The 22,128-nt window shown below is 35.9% G+C and overlaps 1 protein-coding gene across 2 annotated transcripts in view; it reads right to left on the bottom strand.

The window, feature by feature from the left end:
• Positions 1 to 22,128, bottom strand: part of SLC41A2 (solute carrier family 41 member 2) — a 126,554-nt gene that overhangs the window by 68,405 nt on the left and 36,021 nt on the right. For both annotated transcript variants that reach the window (XM_004418052.3, XM_087449010.1), the window contains exons 3-4: positions 15,760 to 15,867; positions 1,614 to 1,685 (exon numbers count right to left, since the gene is read on the bottom strand). In XM_004418052.3, coding sequence (XP_004418109.1) covers positions 1,614 to 1,685; positions 15,760 to 15,867 — 180 coding nt within the window. The remainder of the gene's footprint in view (positions 1 to 1,613; positions 1,686 to 15,759; positions 15,868 to 22,128) is intronic.

The raw sequence follows: 22,128 nt of genomic DNA, 5'->3' as shown, positions 1-22,128 counted from the left end.
AGCTGAGCTAACATGAAAATGAGTGAACACTCCCTAAGCTCACACTTGCTAGAGCGTTATAGGGGGCTACAGTCTTGTGTCCCAGGGGCAGGAGAGGGTGGTGGGAGAGGAAGAGACATTCACCTGATATTAGAAAGAGCTGTAGATAATCTATATATAATCCATGGTTTAATGTGTATGTAATTGACAATTTAATGTGTTCGTTTACATTAACACTAGTAACATTAACAAATTGAGGAAAATTCGTCTTAAATAAACATCTGACTATAATACATATAAAAAAGCTAAGTTTAGGGGATTTGCTTTTAAAAAATCAAAGTAAAAAAATAGCACCTAAGCTGGTTACCAGGGGCTAGGGGGCGGGGGGCAGGCACAGGGGTGGAGGGATGCACTTATATGGTGACTGACAAACAATAACGTACAACAAAAATTTCAGAATAGGGCCGGCCCTGTGGCTTAGCAGTTAAGTGCGCGCGCTCCGCTACTGGTGGCCCGGGTTCAGATCCCGGGCGCGCACTGACGCACCGCTTCTCCGGCCATGCTGAGGCCGCGTCCCACATACAGCAACTAGAAGGATGTGCAACTATGATGTACAACTATCTACTGGGGCTTTGGGGGGGAAAAAAAAGGAGGAGGATTGGCAATAGATGTTAGCCCAGGGCCGGTCTTCCTCAGCAAAAAGAGGAGGATTACCACAGATGTTAGCTCAGGGCTGATCTTCCTCACAAAAAAAAAAAAAAAAAATTCAGAATAAAAAAAAAGCTCAGCCCCCTCAGTATATGCAGATGGATCCTGTTTTAGGAAGATGTGCAAATCCTTAAGCTCTTAAAAACAGAATAATTAAGAAGTGAATTTCACATTAAAAAGGAATTTTAAAAGCACAGTGTGCTCCCTTAATGCATTTATATCATATAAAGAACATGTTAGCGAGTTAAAAAATGTCAGTTCATAAATTGAAATGTATATGCAGTGCTATAATTTCTGTCTTTTCTTTATCTGTGTTTTACACCTTTTTTATGGATAGCTTCCTCTGTATCTGCTTCACAGCAAACACTCCACCATCCTACAGTTAGTGGACAGTAACAGATGCAACTGAAATTCCTACCAGTTTAGTTTATCCTGAACGCTATGATGACACAGTTATCTCAAGAACTTGTGACTGTAATCACGTAAGAGTCCTGTGGAAATGAAAAATTATGTTTGACTCCCAAATTAAAGAATTTATGTGTAAAAGAAAGTGTGAATAAATCTCAAATCAAATGTCAAAAAAAAAGAAATAGCACGTAAGCAATGAAGTACTAAATATTGATTTGTATAGATATTAACTCAAGTTCTGGCTCCATTACAAACTTATGATAGAAAATATTTTTTATATTTTTTCTATATTTTGTATATTATATATTTTTCATATTTGGAAGAACCTGATCAGTTTCTGGAGAATGAAAACTTTCAGAGGTTATGGGTATCTATTTATTCTACCACTTTTTCATGATACTAAATTATTGTTTTGGAGTTCCCTGAAACGATCAAATGGTAGATTTAATAGCAATATAATTTATTACACTCTGACATGTAACATCAAAGATCTACAAACAAATATGTGTATCACTTACCTGCTTTAAAGCCAAGTTGCCAATTATTAGGTTCCACTTTTCAATGGGTGAATCCATCTTCCCGATGTTTACCTGTTAAGGTGGATATTTTCAAGTATCACTGAATAATCTATACACTGTCTACTCTGTTTAAACAGCAATGAAATCTTAAAGCCAAAGATAATTCTTTAGTAAATCTGATGAGCTCACATTGCACTTTAAATATAATTCTGAATTCACAACCAGTCTTGCATCTCACATTCAGCTTGCCTGAGATATTTAGAAGAAATAAATTTTTTTTACTTAATAACTAGCCGAGTGGTTAGTACAATCTGTATGCCCACTGATGTTATTTTACCACTAACATCATCAAGTGTCACCCTAACAGGCCAAATTTTATGTATTGAGGTCCAATATAAATAATTACATAATTCTGAGCTGCTAGCATTTAATTCCACATCATGAAACTAATGTTATTTTAAGAATTATTGACCAAAACCTCAGATATAAACAAATCATTCATATGTACATATTTATATTTGAGTCATGACTAAAACTGTTAGCAATAAAAAAAATCATTACAGTTCACATATGAATTTCTTTTTTCTTTGGTGAGGAAGATTGGCCCTGAGCTAACATCTGTTGCCAGTCTTCCTCTTTTTGCTTGAGAAAGATTGTCCCTAAGCTAACATCTGTGCCAATCCTCCTCTATTTTGTATATGGGACGACGCCACAGCATGGCTTGATGAGGGGTGTGCAAGTCTGTGCCTGGGATCTGAACCCGCGAACCCCGGGCCGCTGAAGCGGAGTGTGCAAACTTAACCACTATGCCACTGGGCTAGGCCCCCCCATATGAATTTTGATCATGTATCTCACTATTAACATTTATACATCTTTCTGCTAAATGCAAGAATACTCTCCAAAAAATAATATTGTTGTTCACATATTCAATTGCTCTGTAAGCTAAATCACACTTCTTAACCGCTTAGGATTCAAATAATGTATGTCCAAATCTGAAAAATTTTTCTAATGCAGTCACTTGGAAAGCATGAACAATCATTATTAAAAATACTATATTGTTGGGCCTGGCCCAGTGGCACAGCAGTAAAGTGCGTGCTCTGCTTCGGCGGCCCAGGGTTCGCCGGTTTGGATCCCAGGCACACACCGACACACCGCTTGTCAAGCCACGCTGTGGCAGCGTCCCATATAGAGTAGAGGAGGATGGGCACAGATGTTAGCCCAGGGACAATCTTTCTCAGCAAAAAAAAAAGAGGAGGATTGGCATCAGATGTCAGCTCAGGGCTGATCTTCCTCACAAAAAAACAAAAATACTATATTGGGCTGGGTTTCAATTATTCATCATCGGCTGGGTCAAGGAAAATAGCTGAATGGGTAAAGTGGGAGATACATAAGGATTGTTATTTATGGGTAGTTTTAACCATGGACAGACGAAAGGTTAGCTCACTGGCTTCAGACTAGCAGGTTAAGTGCTACAACCATCCACCTTTCCTTTATCAATTCAGAAAACAGATTCTATTCTCTAACCTCACTTTGGATTGTAGTCTCAAAGTATCCAGAAAATACAAATATTAAGATTTCTCAGTGTTTCAGAATAATTATTCATGCTGTCTTAATTTGTAGATTTCTTTCCTAAACCTGGAAATCTAAATTATTGATGAAATTTGTGTTTGTATCTCTAGCAACCTGGGTCTTTGCTCAAGTGAGTAATAAGGTACAAGCAATGTTTAAAGAGTGAACCTACCTCAGGTTTAGCGTTCAAGAAAGAGGTATGAGAGAAATTAGTGTTACAAATTAGCTCTGTTTTCCTGACCAAACCCAGACTGACAGAGCAACCTCACACTATTCAATTAATCTGTTTTATAAATGATGGTGATCACAACCTCTAAGTCCCTTCCAGATCTAGAAGTCTCTGAATCTGTAATCCTTTTAGTCTAAGATAAATAATAAACACCAAGTTAATGTATTATATGAAATAAAATATATTTCGCATTTATGAAATATAATTTATGATGTGAAATCATAATGTATGAAGTGAAATAAAAAAACTAGAATATATTCACAAGTACTAATAACTTTTTTTAACAAAGCAAAGACTTTGAGAAGTAAGGATTAAAAACAACTAAACTAAAGAGAAATGTTGACTCAAATTTACCTAGTTAGGGAAAATAGTTACGGTATGGCATGCATTGCGGGTGGGGGTGGAGGTATGGCAGGACACAGAAAATTGACCTTTGTGGCCTCCATCTCCTAGAAACTGCACCAAGAACTGGGCTGACTCACTCTGTTGTCCAGGGGCCTAGGATTAAGATGAACTATCTAAATTTTTTCAGAGTAGAGAGGAGGAAGCATGAATGTTCTGTCTAAAGGCTTTTGCTAGGTCTGCTTTTATTAGATTAGTTGACCTGACAGTGCTCAGCTAGAGAAACTAACAACTTAGAAGGTGATAAACTATAGTAGGGTATGATCTGATAAAGTCTTCCATGTAACCTAGATTTATTTGAATTACTTATACCTTAAAGTACTAGAAAAACAGGCCAGTATTTTTGCACAGACACCAACTAGTTTTTTAGGAAAGAGTAGAGCTGAGGTGACCAGAGCCTGAAGATGTGGTATACTTGGCCAACACAGTGGTTTCAAATTCTTGAATCTGAATGCCTTTAGGTGGAGTCTGCAATCTCTACTTTTTATAATCCCTACACCCTTCCTCCTCATAAATGTATGTTATATATTATCTATCTGACACTGAAGAACATGAATTATGGGTAGGACTTAAAAGTCCTTTAAAATTATCATTTAAAATGGTAGAAGAAAATACCATAAACATGGGATATAAAAGTAGTATGGAACCACTCAGCTTAAAAAGCCTAAAATGTCTAAATATTATTCCCAACTAAAAGAAACCAGGGCTCCCTAAAGAAATGGTTGATTCCAGGGCTGGGACAGGGAAAGTATAAGAAAAACCTGGAATATCTTGTTGTGCCAGAAAGTATCAAAGTGCTCAAAAAATAATGGGGTCATGTCAAAAGGACACAGAACCAATTTGAAATGGCTTCCTCCTGGGAAAATCTGAGATAATTTGGGCATCAAAATGAATAATGGCAGTAATAGATTATAACCCATTGAATAAAATAAGAATCCATTGAGTGCATACTGAGGATGGATGGGTGGACAGATGGACGGATGGACGGATGGGTGGATAGATAGATGGATGAATGGACGGATAGATGGATGGATGATAGATAGATAGGAAAGACAAGGGAGAGCTTTTCATTAGTAGAATGCCAACTAATAAATGTAAAAGGAATAATAGAATTAGAAAATCACCATTTAGCAACCTTCAAAGTAATAATGGATTCAGCCAAAAATCACTAACATATGCTAGGACAACTGGCTAAATTTGGTTAAGGAAAAGGATATTTCCACAATCTCCAAGTATCTTCCTACAGATTTCTTACTAATTAAAAAGGGGTAAAATGTAACTTTATATTGGAGAAACGTGGCAACACTGTTATTCAAATAATCAATGAGAAAAACTGTATGATACTATTTATATGAAATCATAAAAAAGTGACTGAAAGATCAGTGATTACTTGGGGCCAGAGGTGGTGGCAGAATTGACAGCAAAGGAGCACAAGGGAACCTTTTGGGGTGAGGGAAATGTTCTATATCTTGTTTGTGGTGGTAGTTACACAGTTTAATATATTTGTCAAAACTAATCAAATGATACACTTAATATGGGTGCATATTATTACATGTAAATTATACTTCAATAAGGTTAATTTTTAAAAAGTGAGTAAGATCATTTCATACAGCAGTAATCATTTTTAAAAAATAACAAACATTTATACTTCTACTACCTGGCTTTGTCAAATATTAAAATTTGACCATATTTAGCATACCAATATATCACATATATGTTTAACATCATTATCTTGTCCCATAGGTATCTGAAGATCTATTTATATTTCTTCAATTTTTTTCCTCTCAGTTCTTCATACTGTATAACTTCTATCAATCTATAAATTTATAAATCCTTTCTTCTGCTATCACCAATCTGATATTGACCCCATCAAGTATACTTTTCTTTATGGTTAATGTAATTTTTACTCTAGAATTTCCATTTGATTCTTTTTTACAGTTTCCATATCTCTTTTAAGATTCCCTATCTGTTCACTAAGACACATTTGTTTAACTCTTTGAACATTTTTTCCTTTAGTTCTTTGAACATATTTATACCAGTTGCTTTGAAAGATTTTGTTAAATCCAACATGGGCCCACTTTGAGTCACCTTCCATTGACTGAATATGAATCACACTTTTGTGTTTCTTCTACATCTAGTGATTTTTGGTTATACACTAGACAGTGTAATAATGTGTTATAACGACTCTGGATAATGTTATGTTCTTCTGAGGATTGTTGGATTTCCCTTCTAACAGGCAGTTAATTTGCCTAGACTCAAACTACAGACTCTCGTCTCTCTCACAGTGTGGAGCAGCTCATATTTCTGCTTCATTCTTTCAGTTACCAACTATTGCTTTTTAGCCTAGCCCTTTGGGGATCTCTCCTGAACCTGTGTAGTTTAATCGTCAGCCAAAGATTTGGACAGAATTTATATTCAGATTTTGGGGCTCATCCTTTCTGCAGTTTTCTTGCTGCTGGGATTTCCCCATAAATTTCCATCTGCTCTGTTAGCTCTAAGCTCTTTTATCTGATAATTCAAGCCAATAAAACTTCAACTTTCTGCCACTATAGCAATGCATAAGTCACAGAAGGCACTTAGTCAAAAAAGCAAAAAACTCACAAATCTTAACGAGTACATTTGTCTTTCAAGCATAGGCCCCTCTCACATTTCTGTTTACTTTTTTTTGCCACATTCCCTGACCTCTGCCACTTCAAGCCGGTAAGACTGTGGGTTTTCTGGCATATGAATTCCAGGGGTTGGGGAACTCCTTCAGGCAAAAAAGCCACGAGTTTTGTAATTCTTACCTATTGTAGTTGTGGTCTTTCAAGGGTAAATTCTAGTTTCTCTCTGCTTTTGATCATTTTCCACTGCCTTCAAATAATTTGTCTAGATTTTATAATTATTAATCTCTGGGAATGTTCACTCAACCACTTCATTAAACCATTAACTGGAATTGGGAACCCTGTTATATATTTTTACATGCTTGAAATATTTTATAATAAAACATAATATACTAAAACACACACATACACACCCTAATATCTTTCTGAATGTACAGGGGTGATGCATATGCTCATAATCTCGATTGTTGTGGTTTCACAGGTATATACTATGTATTAAAACTCATCAAATTGTAGATTTTGAATTTATGCAGTTTCTTGTATGTCAATTATACCTCATAAAGCTTCAAGGTAAGGGAGGAGCTAAAAATCTAGTTGATTGAAACAGTTTTAGATTAAAGATGAGTATTTCTAAACCACAAAGCTATGGCTAGAGGTTAGTATTTGTAACTTAAGAAACATATCTTAAAATGAAGAACTAATAGGAATATGAAATCTATTTCTATCTAACAATCAGATTGTATGACAAGAACATGTAAAATTTAGAATTATACCAAATTTAGGAAGGAATATTGAGATTGTAACTGTATCTAAATTATGCCATAGTTATTCATATCATTATTTGGGGCTTTAATTTTTCTTTATTTTACAAGTTTTACAATTTGAATTGGAAGTCTAACATAAAATTATTATAGAAAGAGGCCTTGCCAACTTCTTTCTATGCCTCCACTGGAATGTAAACTCACTGAAGTCAGGAGCATTTTCTGTTTTGTTTATCGCTGATTCCCTAGCACACAGAGCAGTGCTTGGCATATCGTAAGGGCTTGAAAAGATTTTTTGAATTAGAAAGGTAGAATATTACAAAATAATTTCAGAGAATCAAGAGTTCTCTGAGAAGAGGTCTGAGGCAACAGAAATCAGTTTTACCTAGAATGGAAAAGTGCTCATCAAATTGTGCTAGGCAATTTGCTCCTGGGAAATAGTTTTACAGGCCTTTTTTTTTTTTTTTTTTTTTTAAATACTGTCTTTAGGATAGTGAATACCATTTTTAAATACTGTCTTTAGGACTAAAACTTTAGGACAGTGAATACCTCTTATATCTAGCATTTAGAAGCAGAAAATTTTAGGCGTCAGATAATAGAACTTAAACCCAACAATTTATAGAACCACTGTACTTGGTTTATTTTCCAATTATATATTACTGTTATATAGCTATAACAATATCTACTCTAATATGTATCTACTGTTGAAAAGATAAAAATCCAGGAAAAATTATTCAAGTTAATCATCATACCTTTAGAAATAAATTTTGACTCAAGTAAAAGGGCAAGATAAAGTTGATTTAATCATTATTAAATTTCCTTTGTTAAAACAGAAAACCTATTTTATTGAAATATCTTTTTATCCATGAACATTTAATCTTTAGCTTTATAGAATAACAAGTTTTGAAGACAATTGACCTTCAACAGATTGAGTGAGTAGGCTGTATCTGATATCATGTTTTAAGTTCTCTATCCTTATACTTACCCAAGGCCTTCCTTATAATCCTATAAGCTCATTTATCCTGATTCTCTGGCAGACTATCATAAAAATGAGAAAAGACCCTTTAATGGAGAAAAAGATGAAAGTAATCATAGATTGGCCTTCTATAGCTATAATGATTTTTACTCCTACTTTTATAAGTGAAAATAAATAATATATAGGAAAATTATAAAATTTTAAAAAGATTTATTTTTTTGCACATAGATGAAAAAACTGACTTTCAAATAGTGCTTGTTTTAAGTTAAAAAATAAAAATTACACTCATTCACCCTTCTTCCTGGAACCGGGGAGTACAGTTAGGAATCTGCTACAGCAGTCCAATTAGAGACAATAGGCAACAAAATTAAGGTAGTGGCAGGTGGAGCATAAGAGAAAGGGAAGAAGGATTTCATAGGTGGAACTGACAGTCTAGACAGTAGCTGGATAGAGGTCGGGGGGTGATTGGTAATGTTAATAAACTGATAAATATAGAAAGTATGGTCGGCGTAAGAGAAGATGAGCTTAGTTTTGAATGGAGTGAGTGGTACAGACAATTGAAAATTCAGCTCTAGAGCTTAGGAAAAAGACTAGAGATATGGATCTGAGCGTCAGAAATGTGCAAGCAGTGGTGGACTACGTGAAATTACTGACGAAGAACATGTAAAATGAGGTACTAAAACTTCAAGAAAACCTCATATCAAAAGGATGAGCAAAGAAAAAGAAACCAAAAAGTAGACTAAGAAGTCATGGAAAAGATGGGAGAATGAGGAGAGTGTGGGGTCTCAAAGTCAAGGATAATAAAAATTTCAAGTAGAGAACAGAAGAGTCTACAGAAGGTGAGGCTCTGGGGATTTTGCTATAAAGAAGTCATTAACCTAGGGCTGCTGTAACAATCGATAGAGTAACAGAATTGGACTACAGCTGACAAAGATTCTCTAGCATTTTGTAAGAATGGTAGTACTCTGCCTAGCAAACTTGAGAGCAAATTCTCTAAGCAGTTAAAACACCCCAACTAGATGAATATGCCATGTTACCATCGCTTGACAAGTTACTACGTTTTCCATTTACTAATTTGTGTACTTTTACCCCTCCCAAATCCAGAGAAAACTTCAAGTGACTACTCCCAGTCTTTAATTTCAGCTAATCCACCAGACAATTCTGCTGGTTCTCTCCGAAAATTAGTTCTGGATTCCAACTATGTCTCACTATATCCACTGCCACCACCCTGATCCAAGCCAGCATCATCTCTAGGCTGTATTATTGCAACAGACTCTCAACTTGTCTCCCTGCTTCAGTCCTTGGCCCCCTATAGCCCTGTCTCAACACAAGAGTCAAAATAATCTGTTAAAAATATCAGATTACATCACTCCTCTGTTCAAAACCTTCCAAGCGCTTCCCATATCACACAATAGCCAAAGTCCTTACCAGGGCCCACAAGGTGATCTCATGCCCTGTGATTTTTCCCTTCTCTCACTCGGTCCCAGCCCTACTGGCCTCCATGCTGTTCATTTAACATAGTGGTTCTCAAACTTTAACGTGCATAGGAATCGTTTGGAGAGCCTGTTAAAATACAGATTGCGGAGCCACAGCCCTAAAGTTTCTGATTCAGTAGCTCTGGAGTGGGACTGGGAACCTGCCTTTCTCACAAGTTGCTGATGCTGCTGATCAGAAAACCACACTTTGAGAACCACTGATCTAACACATCAACAACATGCCCTCGGCATTGCCTGAACTTTCCTATCTCAAATAACCACAAAAAATAAAAGTAAACAAATTAGTAGATGAAAAAGTAGTAACTCGTGGCATCAAGCTGCAGACAAATAATACAACCAGACATTTGAGAGAAATACCTAACATAAAGTATGGACACCACAACACATAAACTAAAGTTCAAATAAAAAGATTAAGGGGCCGGCCTGGTGGCGCAAGCGGTTAAGTGCGTGCGCTCCGCTGCAGCGGCCCGGGGTTCGCTGGTTCGGATCCCGGGTGGGCACCGATGCACCGCTTGCTAAGCCATGCTGTGGCGGCGTCCCACATAAAGTAGAGGAAGATGGGCATGGATGTTAGCCCAGGGCCAGTCTTCCTCAGCAAAAAAAAAAAAAAAAAAAAGAGGAGGATTGGCATTGGATGTTAGCTCAGGGCTAGTCCTCCTCACCAAAAAAAAAAAACATTAAGATTAAATTCACCTTTACTCAGTTTTAATGGTAATACGTGATCAAATTAAACAGAATTTAATTTGAACCGTGTGTAGTCTTTCTTAACCAGGTTCCCTACAGCATGGCCCATTTCAAAATAGACTGGTGTGTTTAATCTATTATTTGAATCTAAACAAAAGCTCAAGAATGCTGCTTTTAGAAATATTTTCTTTGAGGTAAGCTAGCCAAAATTTCAGTGTTCCCGGAAAAGTTATCAAGTTGCTTAAATGTTTGTATGCTTAACTATATTTATCAGAACAAAGTTCATTTTCCAACAAAATGAAACTAAAGCCACCTTTTAACTCTCATTCTAATAACTTTCTTCTCCCTTAAATGCTGCCGCTTGCTTATCAAGCCCTCATTATTCTCCTCTCCTGCTAAAAAGCCTCTTGGATTGAGCTGCCACCAGTTCTTAAACACACCAGCAAGCCACCAGTTCTTAAAACATTACACAAGTGTAGACCACTGGGAAAAGATGGCAGATGGAACAAATGTATATAATTTTACTAACTCTAAAAACCTTAGCAAAACTACATAAAAGTTTTTGTTTTGTTTTTTTAGACAAAAGCTAGAGGGTTTACTGGACACACATTCCTGCTGGATGCCAAATGGCCAAGTGTTAAAAATCAATATTCAGCTGACACCACATGTCACCACTGTATCGTAAGCTTCTGGGTTTACTTCTGGGTCGTAAACTACTAGAACAAATGTGAAATTTAATCAAATTTTTAAAATTGTATTACCATTTTATTATTATTATTATTGTTGTTTTGCCGAGGAAGATTTGCCTTGAGTTAACATCTGTTGCCAATCTTCCTCTCTTTGCTTGAGGAAGATTTGCCCTGAGCTAACATCCGTGCCAATCTTCCCCTATTTTGTATGTGGGATACCACATGCCACAGCATGGCTGGCAAGTGGTGTAGGTCTATGCCCAGGATCTGAACCTGCGAACCTGGGCTGCCGAAGCAGAGCATGCTGAACTTAACTACTAGGCCACAGGGCCGGTCCCTATTAATATATATATATTTTTTGGTGAGGAAGATTGGCCCTGTGCTAACATCTATTGCCAATCTTCCTCTTTATTCGCTTGAGGAAGACTAGCGCTGAGCTAACATCTGTGCCAATCTTCTTCTATTTTGTATGTGGGACACCACCACAGCATGGCTGGTGAGTGATGTAGGTCTGCGGCCAGGATCCAAACCAGCAAATCCAGGCTGCCAAAGCAGAGCGCGTGGAACTTCAGCCACCGGGCCAGCCCCAATCCCTATTAATTTTTTAAAAAATAATTTCTTAGCACTGAGAGCTGCGAGATTGATCCTGTGGTCACTATATTTCATATTTGTGATACTACATAGATGCTCACTTTCAGACAAAGTCATTAGAGAATCAAGATGGTTTTTGCCTAGGTTTGCCAGTCTAGATACTGCTGAGAATGAAAGTGTTACCAAATTATTACGCTTTCTTTCTTCTCATATCACAACTGATAAAAGACTTATCTCCTCTTTAATTTCTAGGTTTGAAGATTTGGTTGATAGTGATGATGCAATTTCATTGAAATAATTCCATAAACTCAAGTTTTGTACACTACTTGACGAATGGTGCTTTCTAAATATTTTCAGATGAGTCTAAGATTGTTGCCCTGACTTACATGTTTTTATTTTAATATTTTTATATGTACTTACTGCTTCACATGATCACTTGAGGAAAATCTGTCTTTAAATCTCGGATCTAAAAGTGCAACAATAGAGTGATGTAACTGGCTTACAAGACACCAAAAAAATAACGAATTTCCATCTATGTCTTGGCTTTTATTGCATCCATGCCAACTTCAGTATCTTCTCAAGAGCAGAATGATGATAGGACTTTTACAGCAGACATTATGTAAGAAATACTTGTATGCTTCAAGGTATATCCACTTGGTTACCTAAGAAAGTTCTAGTAAAAGAACTGCCTTCTCTGTAACCACTGGTTATTAGTAAGTCCTATTATTGTTACTTTCAGAGTCCAATATTAAGGCTATTTTGTCAAGCAACAATTTTTAATATATAACGTCTCTTCCTGCTTGTTTTAATATCTTGCAGAAGTATATTACAAGGCAGCTTCAAAATCTCTTCTATGTTATATAATTTTCCTTAGGCCAAAAGAAGTTTTCACTCCTGGAGTCTAGAATCAGTACTACTCTAAATCTGCTAAGAGGGGCCCCAGCTCTGAGACCCATGGCTTAGAGGGCCCCACTCTGGCCCTCCTGTAGCTATGCCACACACCACAGGGTGAGGAGTGCATAGGGCCCAAGTAGTGTGCTCACACAAAGCCTGTGCCTCATCCCCTTCTAGGGGATGCTCCAGATACCTAGGACCATAAAGTTCTAACCAAATTGCCTGGAACCCAATGCCAGGGCCTGTTCCTGAAGTCAAGCCTCCTGAAGGCAGACGATGCCACCATTTGGTGCATGCTCAACCCAAAGAGTGCTCAAGGGGTGGCTGTTTGCTGGGGGTATAGATGGAGCTTGGACATGGGGCCTGACGTATGTGTGAGGTCTTTCAAAACACAGGACATAGAGCCAAGGGTAGGGGAGGAAGGCGGGCAGGCCTCAGACTGGGGGCTGGCTCTCTCCACAACATCATGTTACAAAACAGAACCTAAAAAGGCCAAGAATTCATAATTTGATTTTGGACTTCCAGATCTTCATGAGGATATATTTGCCAAAGTAGAAAGATCGAGATTTTTTTTAAGTCTGTAAGCTTGTTGTATAATTTTAAACTATGTAGCTATGTAGACATATGTTATATGAGCCCCTGCTTGTATTCCTGCCCCAGGCCCAACTGTTAAAGTGAACCTGTCCAGAATTGTTATAAATATTTGATATTATGACACTGACATCATCACTGATTAGACACAATAGTAACCTGGAACGATCTTTTCCCAGATTTTGATACGGCTGACTCACTTTTATTATTCAAGTGCCAGCTTACACATCACCTCTCAGAGAAGTCTTCCCTAAGCACTTAATATAAAGCAGCCCTCATGAATCACCCTTCATCACATTGCCCTGTTTTATTTTCTTCACTGCCCTTACCAATATCTGAAATTATTTTTGTAAATTCCACCACAGCAGGGACATTGCCTGCCTTGTTATTCATTTATAGACTAGCGGATTCTTGTTTTATGCGATGAGTTATAATCTGTAACTATCATTTATTTTGTGGCTCAGATTGTCCCTGATCTGGCTACTATGTTACCTTGTATCCTTTTGTCACGGCTCCATCTTTTTTTAGCATTTCTTACTTTCTGGCACCACAAAATGTTCCAGGGTCATCTTACACTTTTATGCTCCAGCCCAAGGAGCCCTAGTTTCTATTATTCTCCAGTCTCTTTAATCTTCAATAATTACAATGATTACATGCAAAATTATAGACTAAAGTGAATTTACCAAAATTGTTCTACTCTATGAGGTTTGGCTCTACCTTAGTGACTAGCTGATATCCCCAGACACCATCTCTAGCTCACCAAACAACTACAGAGACAAGAAATGGGACCATATCTTTAAATAATAATATTTTAAAATAATGAATATCAAAAGTTTAAAAATATTAAATACCAAAAAAAATGCGTTTTTGGTGCTAAGACCAAGACCCGAGGAGAACATCCTCACAATGTAGAAGAGTAGACTATTAGGTTTTTGTTACTGCTGTTATTTATTGGTTTTATAAACTTGGACAGAGTTATCCTGTGCAGGTAAAAGGGGAAGTTCTGTAATGTGACTTATTCCATTATATACTAGCTCTGTGTCCTCAGGAAAGTTACTCTACTGTTCTAAACCTCAGTTCCTTCTCTGTAAAACGGGAATAATAGTGCTCATCTCATAGGGCTGTGATAAAATTTCCTTGTAAAGCAGTTAGCACAGTCCTGGCACATTATGAGAGCTCACAAATACCCAATATTTCATTACTGTCCTGGGCAGAGTATGGCTATACGACCTTTTAAATATAAGGAGGGAGTTTGGAAAGTTCCAAAGGGCACATGTAGCATTTTCTCTTAACTGAGCAAGCCAATAATGTTAATAAAACATTATTTAATGCATTTCCTTTCCAAGCATCTGCTTTACTCAAGAAACTTGAGGGAACTCACAGTTGCCTGCGGGGAAAATGTGGAGAGGGGAGGAGGAGGAGAGAGTGCTCCCATCAACAACACATTTGTTCAACTTCCACGTTTAGTTACCTTTAGATACACAAATTTTTTGCCTAGTTCATAGTTGGATTCACTTGCTGTAGCTTCTTTAAAGAAAAAAAAAAAACTTCATATACTAAAGGCACTGCAATTAGTAATACCCTCTCATGACTTAGTTAATTATTGGCTAACATTCAATGGGCAGACGGCTCATTGAAGTGAATCTTACTAGCTACATGATTTTAATCATAACTTGGTTCCACGATGGTAAACCTCCAAAGAATGTTATAATGAGAAAACAATGTCCTTCTGGGCTTCTAAAAATAACTCAGAATCCTGCTAGTAGCAGTATTTTCAAAAATGTTTAAGCTTTCTGGCTGACAAGTTAGCAATATGTAGTTAAATCCTTAAAAGTATGCATTTTTTTTCTGAATAGTAATTACAATCCTAAAATTTGCCTGAAAGAAGTAAGAATGCAAAACTGTATGTATAAGAATTTTCATTACAACATTGTTTATAACAGCGAAACATTAGAAAGAGCCTATATTTCCAATAATGGATGACAGATTAAACTGTGGTAGAGCTATACAATAGAAAAGTACATAGCCAATAAAAATAAAGACACGGGTCTACATTTGTTGATGTGGAAAGATGATCATGATGCATTTTATAATGGATATCACATTACACAAGAGAATATATATGATTCCAGTTCTTTTTTTTTTAGAATATACGGTATGTATCTACATTATGATACACCTAACTATGTATAAGTACAGATATCCAAATATAGAAGGATCTATACCAAAATATTAATAGTGACTATGTTTGGGTGAAGAATTGGGAATAGTTTAAAATTTTCTTCTTTGTACTTATTTCCCCTTTTTTCAGTTTTTACAATAAGCATGTATTACTTTACAATCATAAAAAGTTTAAATACCAATCAACCAACCACTGAACCATAAAGAATCTCAATATCTGACTTGTCCCATGTCTTTAAGCACTGATGATAATTGCCAAAATGCCCTAGAATTAAAGAAGGCAAGTATACTACTTCTCAGGATAAAGGAGGGCCTATAATTCTCAGATGAGACAAGGAAGAGAACTTTCAGGGTATGATATCAGGCATAAATATTAGCATAGCCCTTAGGCCCAGGAATTTATCAGACAGACAGAGGAAAAAAGTTCTCCTTAATAACAGTATAGGTAATATACACACTTTGAAGTAGGAAAAAACTTACTGCAGTGGATAATCTGGATGCCAACGTCATTTCCAAGTTCCCTTTGAGACCAAGAAGTGCAGGAACTAAAATGAAAACTTCTGTTACTTTTTTGAATACCTCCCAGTGCTGTAAGAAAAAAAAATAGAATTTTCTGACACTCTTTAAAAAACACTTTAGAACAAAGACATTTCTAAAAATCTCAAGCTTTATTTCCAATGTTGCATTTACATTTTGAATGACTACATACGTCATTTAATCAGTGAACATTTAGCTTAACCCATTCTCCAGAGCTCTGAAACCTTGAGTTACTTTAGAAGATTCAGTTCGAGTTGGGAGTGATAGCTGATATGATATAGTCACTACATTCCAAAACACATCTAGCTTGTTACACAACTCGGATACTCTTAAATTTTACTTTATCCCTTTATGATGGCAAGAGTGAATGTAACTAGTGGTTAAGAGCACAGACTCAGGAACCAGATAACCTGGATTTGAATCTTGGTTCCAACACTAATTACAACCACCCCACAGTATTATTATCTAATTTCACAAATGAAGAAATAAAGGTTCAGAGAAGTTAAATGATTTTCCCAAGGTCAAAAGATGGGACCTAGAACTGACTTCAAGAGTTCCAAGTCATCCCATATTCTGGTTCCCATTTTAGGGTGTAAGGCAAGAGGCTGCAGAGTACAGAATCATAAAAAGAAAGGGGATGCTGAGGCAGCTAGTGCCAAAAATAAATTTCACCTACTTACAAATTTTGCCATGATACAGACATGTTCTCTGATGTTATGGAGATTATTATGAACTGCTAGACTTCTCCATAAGAACCTGCCCTAAAGGAAATCAACTTCTAATCTTACCTAATTTTGGACTTCTGTCAATATTCAGAATCTTAGGCAAGTACCCACACATCAAATGTAATGTCAGATTTCTCATATATGTACTACATTGACTCAAAACCTAAACATCTATTAACCAAAAAGACAAAAATGAAACAAAAAAACCCCAAGAAAAATAAAATAGTTGAGGAATACATCCATAGAGTCCTAACTTAAAAATAAACAGAAAAAGTTTTTAAAAATCTAATTGGTAAAAGAAGTTTATGCAATGTTAAGAAACATATATACCCCATATCTAGAGAAGTTCTGCTTCTCATTTTAACTTAGTTTAAAAAACTAAACCTATTTGCTTCCAGACATATGACAAAATGACCAACCTCATTCATAATTAAAGAAATGCAAATTAAAAGGTGATCAATTTTCATCTGTAAGATTGGTAAAGGTCAAGAAGTTGAAGAATACTCTGTTGGTAAGAGTATAAGGAACTAGGTGCTCTATCACACTATCGGTGAGAATGTAAAGGTTTAACTTCTTTGGGGCAATTTGGCAATATCTGTCAAATATAAAATGTACATAATTTTCAACTCAGAAATCTACTTAAAGTATCTATCCTACAAATAAACTTGCACATGAGTTCTAACACATATTCAAGTTTACTTCATCATTGTTCATATAGCAAAAGATTTGAGGCAATTTAAATACCCTTCATTAAGTACCTTGGTAGAAAAGTAATGACACATCCTTGCAATAGAGCATTAACGTAGCTGGAGAAGAATCCGATAACTCTCTATGTACCTATATAGGAGCTCCAAGATAAATTAAGAAGAGCAAGGTGAAGAGCAGCATTGTAAGGTGTGTTTTAGCGAACATATATATATAGTATATATATATGTGCATGTACCTGCATTTAATATTTATTGAAGTAGACACAGAAAAAACAGGGACAGTAATTTCTAAGGAAGGGAATGGGGAAGAGCACATACAGGAGAAAGACTTCTTTCTCCACCATACATTCTTTCATACAGCTTAAATATGCTTTACTAGATACATAGATTACTTTTCTCATTAAACTTTTTCTTTTGAAATAATTGTAGATTCACATGCATTATAAGAAATAATACACAGAGATCCGATGTACCCTTTACCCAGTTTCCCCTAATGGTAATATCTTGCAAAACTGTAGGACAATATCACAACCAGGATATTGACACTGATGCAGTCAAGATGCAGAACATTTCCACCACAAGGATCCCTCCTGTTACCCTCTTATAGCCACATCCACGTGTCCCCACTCTCTTTCTTACTCCCTGGCAACCACTCTTCTGTTCTCCATTTCTATAATTTGTCAATTCAAGAATGTGATATACATGAAGTAATATAGTACTTTTCATGTTTATTTGCCATCTGTACACACTCTTCAGTGAAATGCCTCTTTTATCTTTTGCCAATTTTCTAATTGGGTTTTTTTTCTGTTGAGTTTTGAGAGCTCTTTATATATTCTAGTCTTTTGACAGATATGTGGTTTGTAAATATTTTCTTCCACTCTGTAGCTTGGCTTTTCATCCTTTTAACAAGCTCATTCACAGAACAAAATTTTTATTTGATGAAGTCCAATTTATCCGTTTTTCCTTTTATGGATCACGTTTTTGGTGTCAAGACTAAGACATCTTTGCCTAGCTCTAGATCCTGAAGATTTTCTCCTATGTTTTTCTAAGTTTTATAGTTTTACATTTTATATTTTAATGTGTGATCCATAGTGAAATTATTTTTCTATAAAGTGTGAGACTTAGATTGGGGTTTCTTTTTTTTTTTTTTTTTTTTTTTGCCTATGGAAGTCTAATTGCTCCAGCACCATTTGCTGATACGGCGATTTTTCCTCCATTGAATTCCTTTTGCACCTCTGTCAAAAATTAGTTGGATGTATTTGTGTGGGTTTATATCTGGGGTGTCTATTCTGTTGCATTGATCTATGTGTCTATCCCTCCACACCACACAGTCTTGATTACTGTGGCCATTTTAATAACCTTAAAATCAGGTAAACTGATCCCTCCCACTTTTTGTTTTTCAAAATTATTAACGCTCTTCTATTTTCTTTCCCTTTGCATATAAATTTTAGAATATTATTTATATCTACAAAAAATCTTGCTGGGATTTAAAAAGTTCTGTTAAGCCCGTATATTGATTTGGGGAGAACTGACATCTTTATTATGTTGAGTCTTCCAAGCCATGAAAATGGCACTTCTCTCCATTTATTTCAGATCTTCTTTGATTTCTTTCATCAGTGTTTTTGCTTTCAGCATACAAGTCCTATTCATGTTTTGTTAGATTTACATGTAGGTATTTATTTTTAGAGTAAATGTTATTGTATCTTAAATTTCAACATCCACATATTCATTGGTAGCACAGAAATAGAATTTATTTTTGCATGTATTGTGCATCCTGCAACCTTGCTGAACTCATTTCTCAGTTCCAGGAGCTTTTTTGTAGCTTCCTTGGGACTTTCTAAGTAGGCAATCTCGTCATCTGCAAATAGGGACGGTTTAATTTCTTCTTTTCCAAACTGTGTGCCTTTTTTTCCTTTTCTTGCTTTATTGCACTATGTTGAATAAAGGTGATGAGTGTGGACATTCTTACCTTGTACCTGATCTTAGGGGAAAAGTATTCAGTGTCTCACCATTAAGTATAATGCTGAGGAAGTTCCACTCTATTCCTATTTATCTGAGAGTTTTTATCATGAAAGGGTGCTGAATTTTGCCAAATGCTTTTTCTGCATCAGTTGATACGATCATGTGATTTTCTTCTTTAGCCTGTTAATATGGTGAATTACACTGATGATTTTTCAAATATTGAACCAGACTTGCATCCCTGGAACAAACCTCACTTGTTCATGTTGTAAAATTCATTTATATATGGGTTAATTCTCTTTGCCAGTGTTTTGTTCAAGATTTTTTCTGTCTATATACAGGAGAGATATTGATCTGTAGCTTTTTTTTTCTTTTTGCATTGTTTCTGGTTTTGGTATCTGGGTCATAATAGCTTCTTAAAATGAATTGGGAAGTTTTCCCTCCTCTTCAATTTTCCAGAAAAGCTTGTGTAGAATTAATGTTAATTCTGCTTTAAACATTTGGTTAGAATTTTCAGGTGAGACTCTCTGGGGCTGAGGATTTCATTTTTAGGAGTTTTTTTAAAATTATGAATTCAATTTCTTTAATAGGTATAGAGCTACTCAAATTATCTATTTCATCTTGGGTTAATTGTGTTAGTTATGTTTTTCAAGGAAGTGGTCCACTTTAAGTTGTAAAATGTATGTATATAGAGTTGTTTGTAGTACTCCTTTATTATCCTTTTGATGTCCTGCATTTCGTTCTGATATTGGTAATTTATGTCTTCTCTCTTTTTTTTTTTATTGTCAGTCTTGCTAGAAATTGTCAGTTGTTTTGATCTTTTCAAAGAACCAGCTATTTGTTTCATTGATTATCTCTACTGTTTTCATGCTTTCAATTTCATTTTGCTTTTATCTCTATTATTTCCTTTCTTCTGCTTGCTTTGGGTTTATTTTGCTCATCTTTTTCTAAGTTTGAGATGGGAGCTGAGATTACTGATTTGAGATTTTTTCTCATTCTAACATATGCATTTAATTCTATAAATTTCCATCTCTGTATTGCTTTACTTATGACTCAGACATTTTGATGTTATATTTTCATTTTCATTCAGCTCAATGTTTTGTTTTTTATTTTTCTTGAGACTTCCTCTTTGACCCACAGATTATCTAAAAGTATGTTGTTTCATTTCTAAGTGTTTAGAAATTTTCCTCTTATCTTTCTGTTACTGATTTCTAGTTCGATAATATTGTGGTTGGAGAACATAATCTGAATGATTTCAATATTTTAAATCTGTTGAGGTTTGGTTTATGGCCCAGGATACAGTCTATCTTGGTATATGATCCATGACAGCTTGAACAGAATGTGCACACTGTTCTTTTTGGGTGCAGTGTTCTATAAATGTCAGTTAGATCTTGTTGGTTGATGGTGTTGTTGAGTTCTTCTATATCCTTGCTGATTTTCTATCTAGTTGTTCTTGAGAGAAGGGTGAGAGAAGGGTGCTGAAGCTCCAACTATAAGTGCAGATTTTTCTATCTCACCTTTCCGTTCTATCATTTCTATCATTTCTATCATTTCTTTCCTCTCATTATCAGCCAACAAGATCAAAGTCCCAGCACCCTACATGCCCTTCTTTGATATCTTCTTGGCTAAAGTGTTGGGGTACCTCATTACAGCATCTTTTTCCCCCCAGCTTTACTGAGGCATAATTAATAAAGAAAATTCTAGCATATTTAAAGTGTATAACGTGATGATTTGATATATGTACATAGTGAAAGTATTCCCACCATCAGGTTAATTAACACATCTATCACCTCATAGTTACCTTTTCTTTTTTTGTGTGAGAATGCTTAAGATCTACTCTCTTAACAAATATCAATTATACAATACAGTATTATCAACTAGAGTCACCATGCTATACATTAGATCCTCAGACCTTATTTATAACTGAAAGTTTGTAACCTATTACCAACCTATCCCAATTTCCCCCAACCCCCACTCCCTGGCAACCACCATTCTACTGTTTCTATGAGTTTGACTTTTTTTTTTAGACTCCACATATAAGTGATATCATGCAATATTTGTCTTTTCTCTATCTGGCTTATTTCACTTAGCATAATGCCCTCCAGGTTCATCCATGTTGTTCATTACAGCCTCCTGAGGTTGACGTCTAAGCTCCCCACTGGGCCTTTGCTGGTGTGGGTGTGGATGAGGCCATAGTTGTTCTGTCGTGTCTGGCTAGAGTAGAATAATTATTGTCTAGAAGTTTTCTGTCTTGCTAGTTTGCCCCTTTCCTAGTCCTTTGGCTAGAGAGAGCAGGCTTTTGTTGTTTTTTTTTTTTTTTTTTTTGTCTGCACCTGTTGGCACTTCCACGTTACGGCTTCTTTAGCTCCAAGTCTGGGATATATGAAGCAAAAGAAAACCCAGGAAACTCACTACTATTTTGTTCTCTGGATACAAAAGGGGCCTAGCCGGCCTGCTTTCCTCTTTCCACCTTCCAGAGTCTTTTTATGTTTGTTTTATATCAAGTTTCCAGGGTTTTTTTGTACTTAATGGGAGGTATAGGTAAAAGTACATCTACTGCAGTGGAAGTCCACTTTAAAATAAAAACCAGAACCATTACATCAAAGGGAATGCTAGTGCCTTCCTGGGGTCACAGCCATGTTAAAAGAGGTATTTTATCTTTAATAAAAACTCTAGCCATGCTTTATAAGGAGGGACAAACATAGTGATGACTTGCTAGCTTTGTGAATTGAGAAAATGGTGACAAAAATTAGTCTAACATTGATACTGCCCTCTTACCTTCTCTTTGCACTTTTAAAACCCTGATATTTTGTCCACAAAATTTCAACAAAGCATCCCTTTTATCTATGACCTCTCTAACTTCCACATTAGAGAAAAAGCTCTACTTAGAGGGTAGGGTTAGAAATATAACTCAGGTATTG

Source organism: Ceratotherium simum, chromosome 25 (genome assembly GCF_057802395.1).
Source record: "Ceratotherium simum simum isolate JZ-2026a chromosome 25, ASM5780239v1, whole genome shotgun sequence".
Lineage (NCBI taxonomy): Eukaryota > Metazoa > Chordata > Mammalia > Perissodactyla > Rhinocerotidae > Ceratotherium > Ceratotherium simum.
This window is presented reverse-complemented; position numbering and strand designations above follow the sequence as displayed.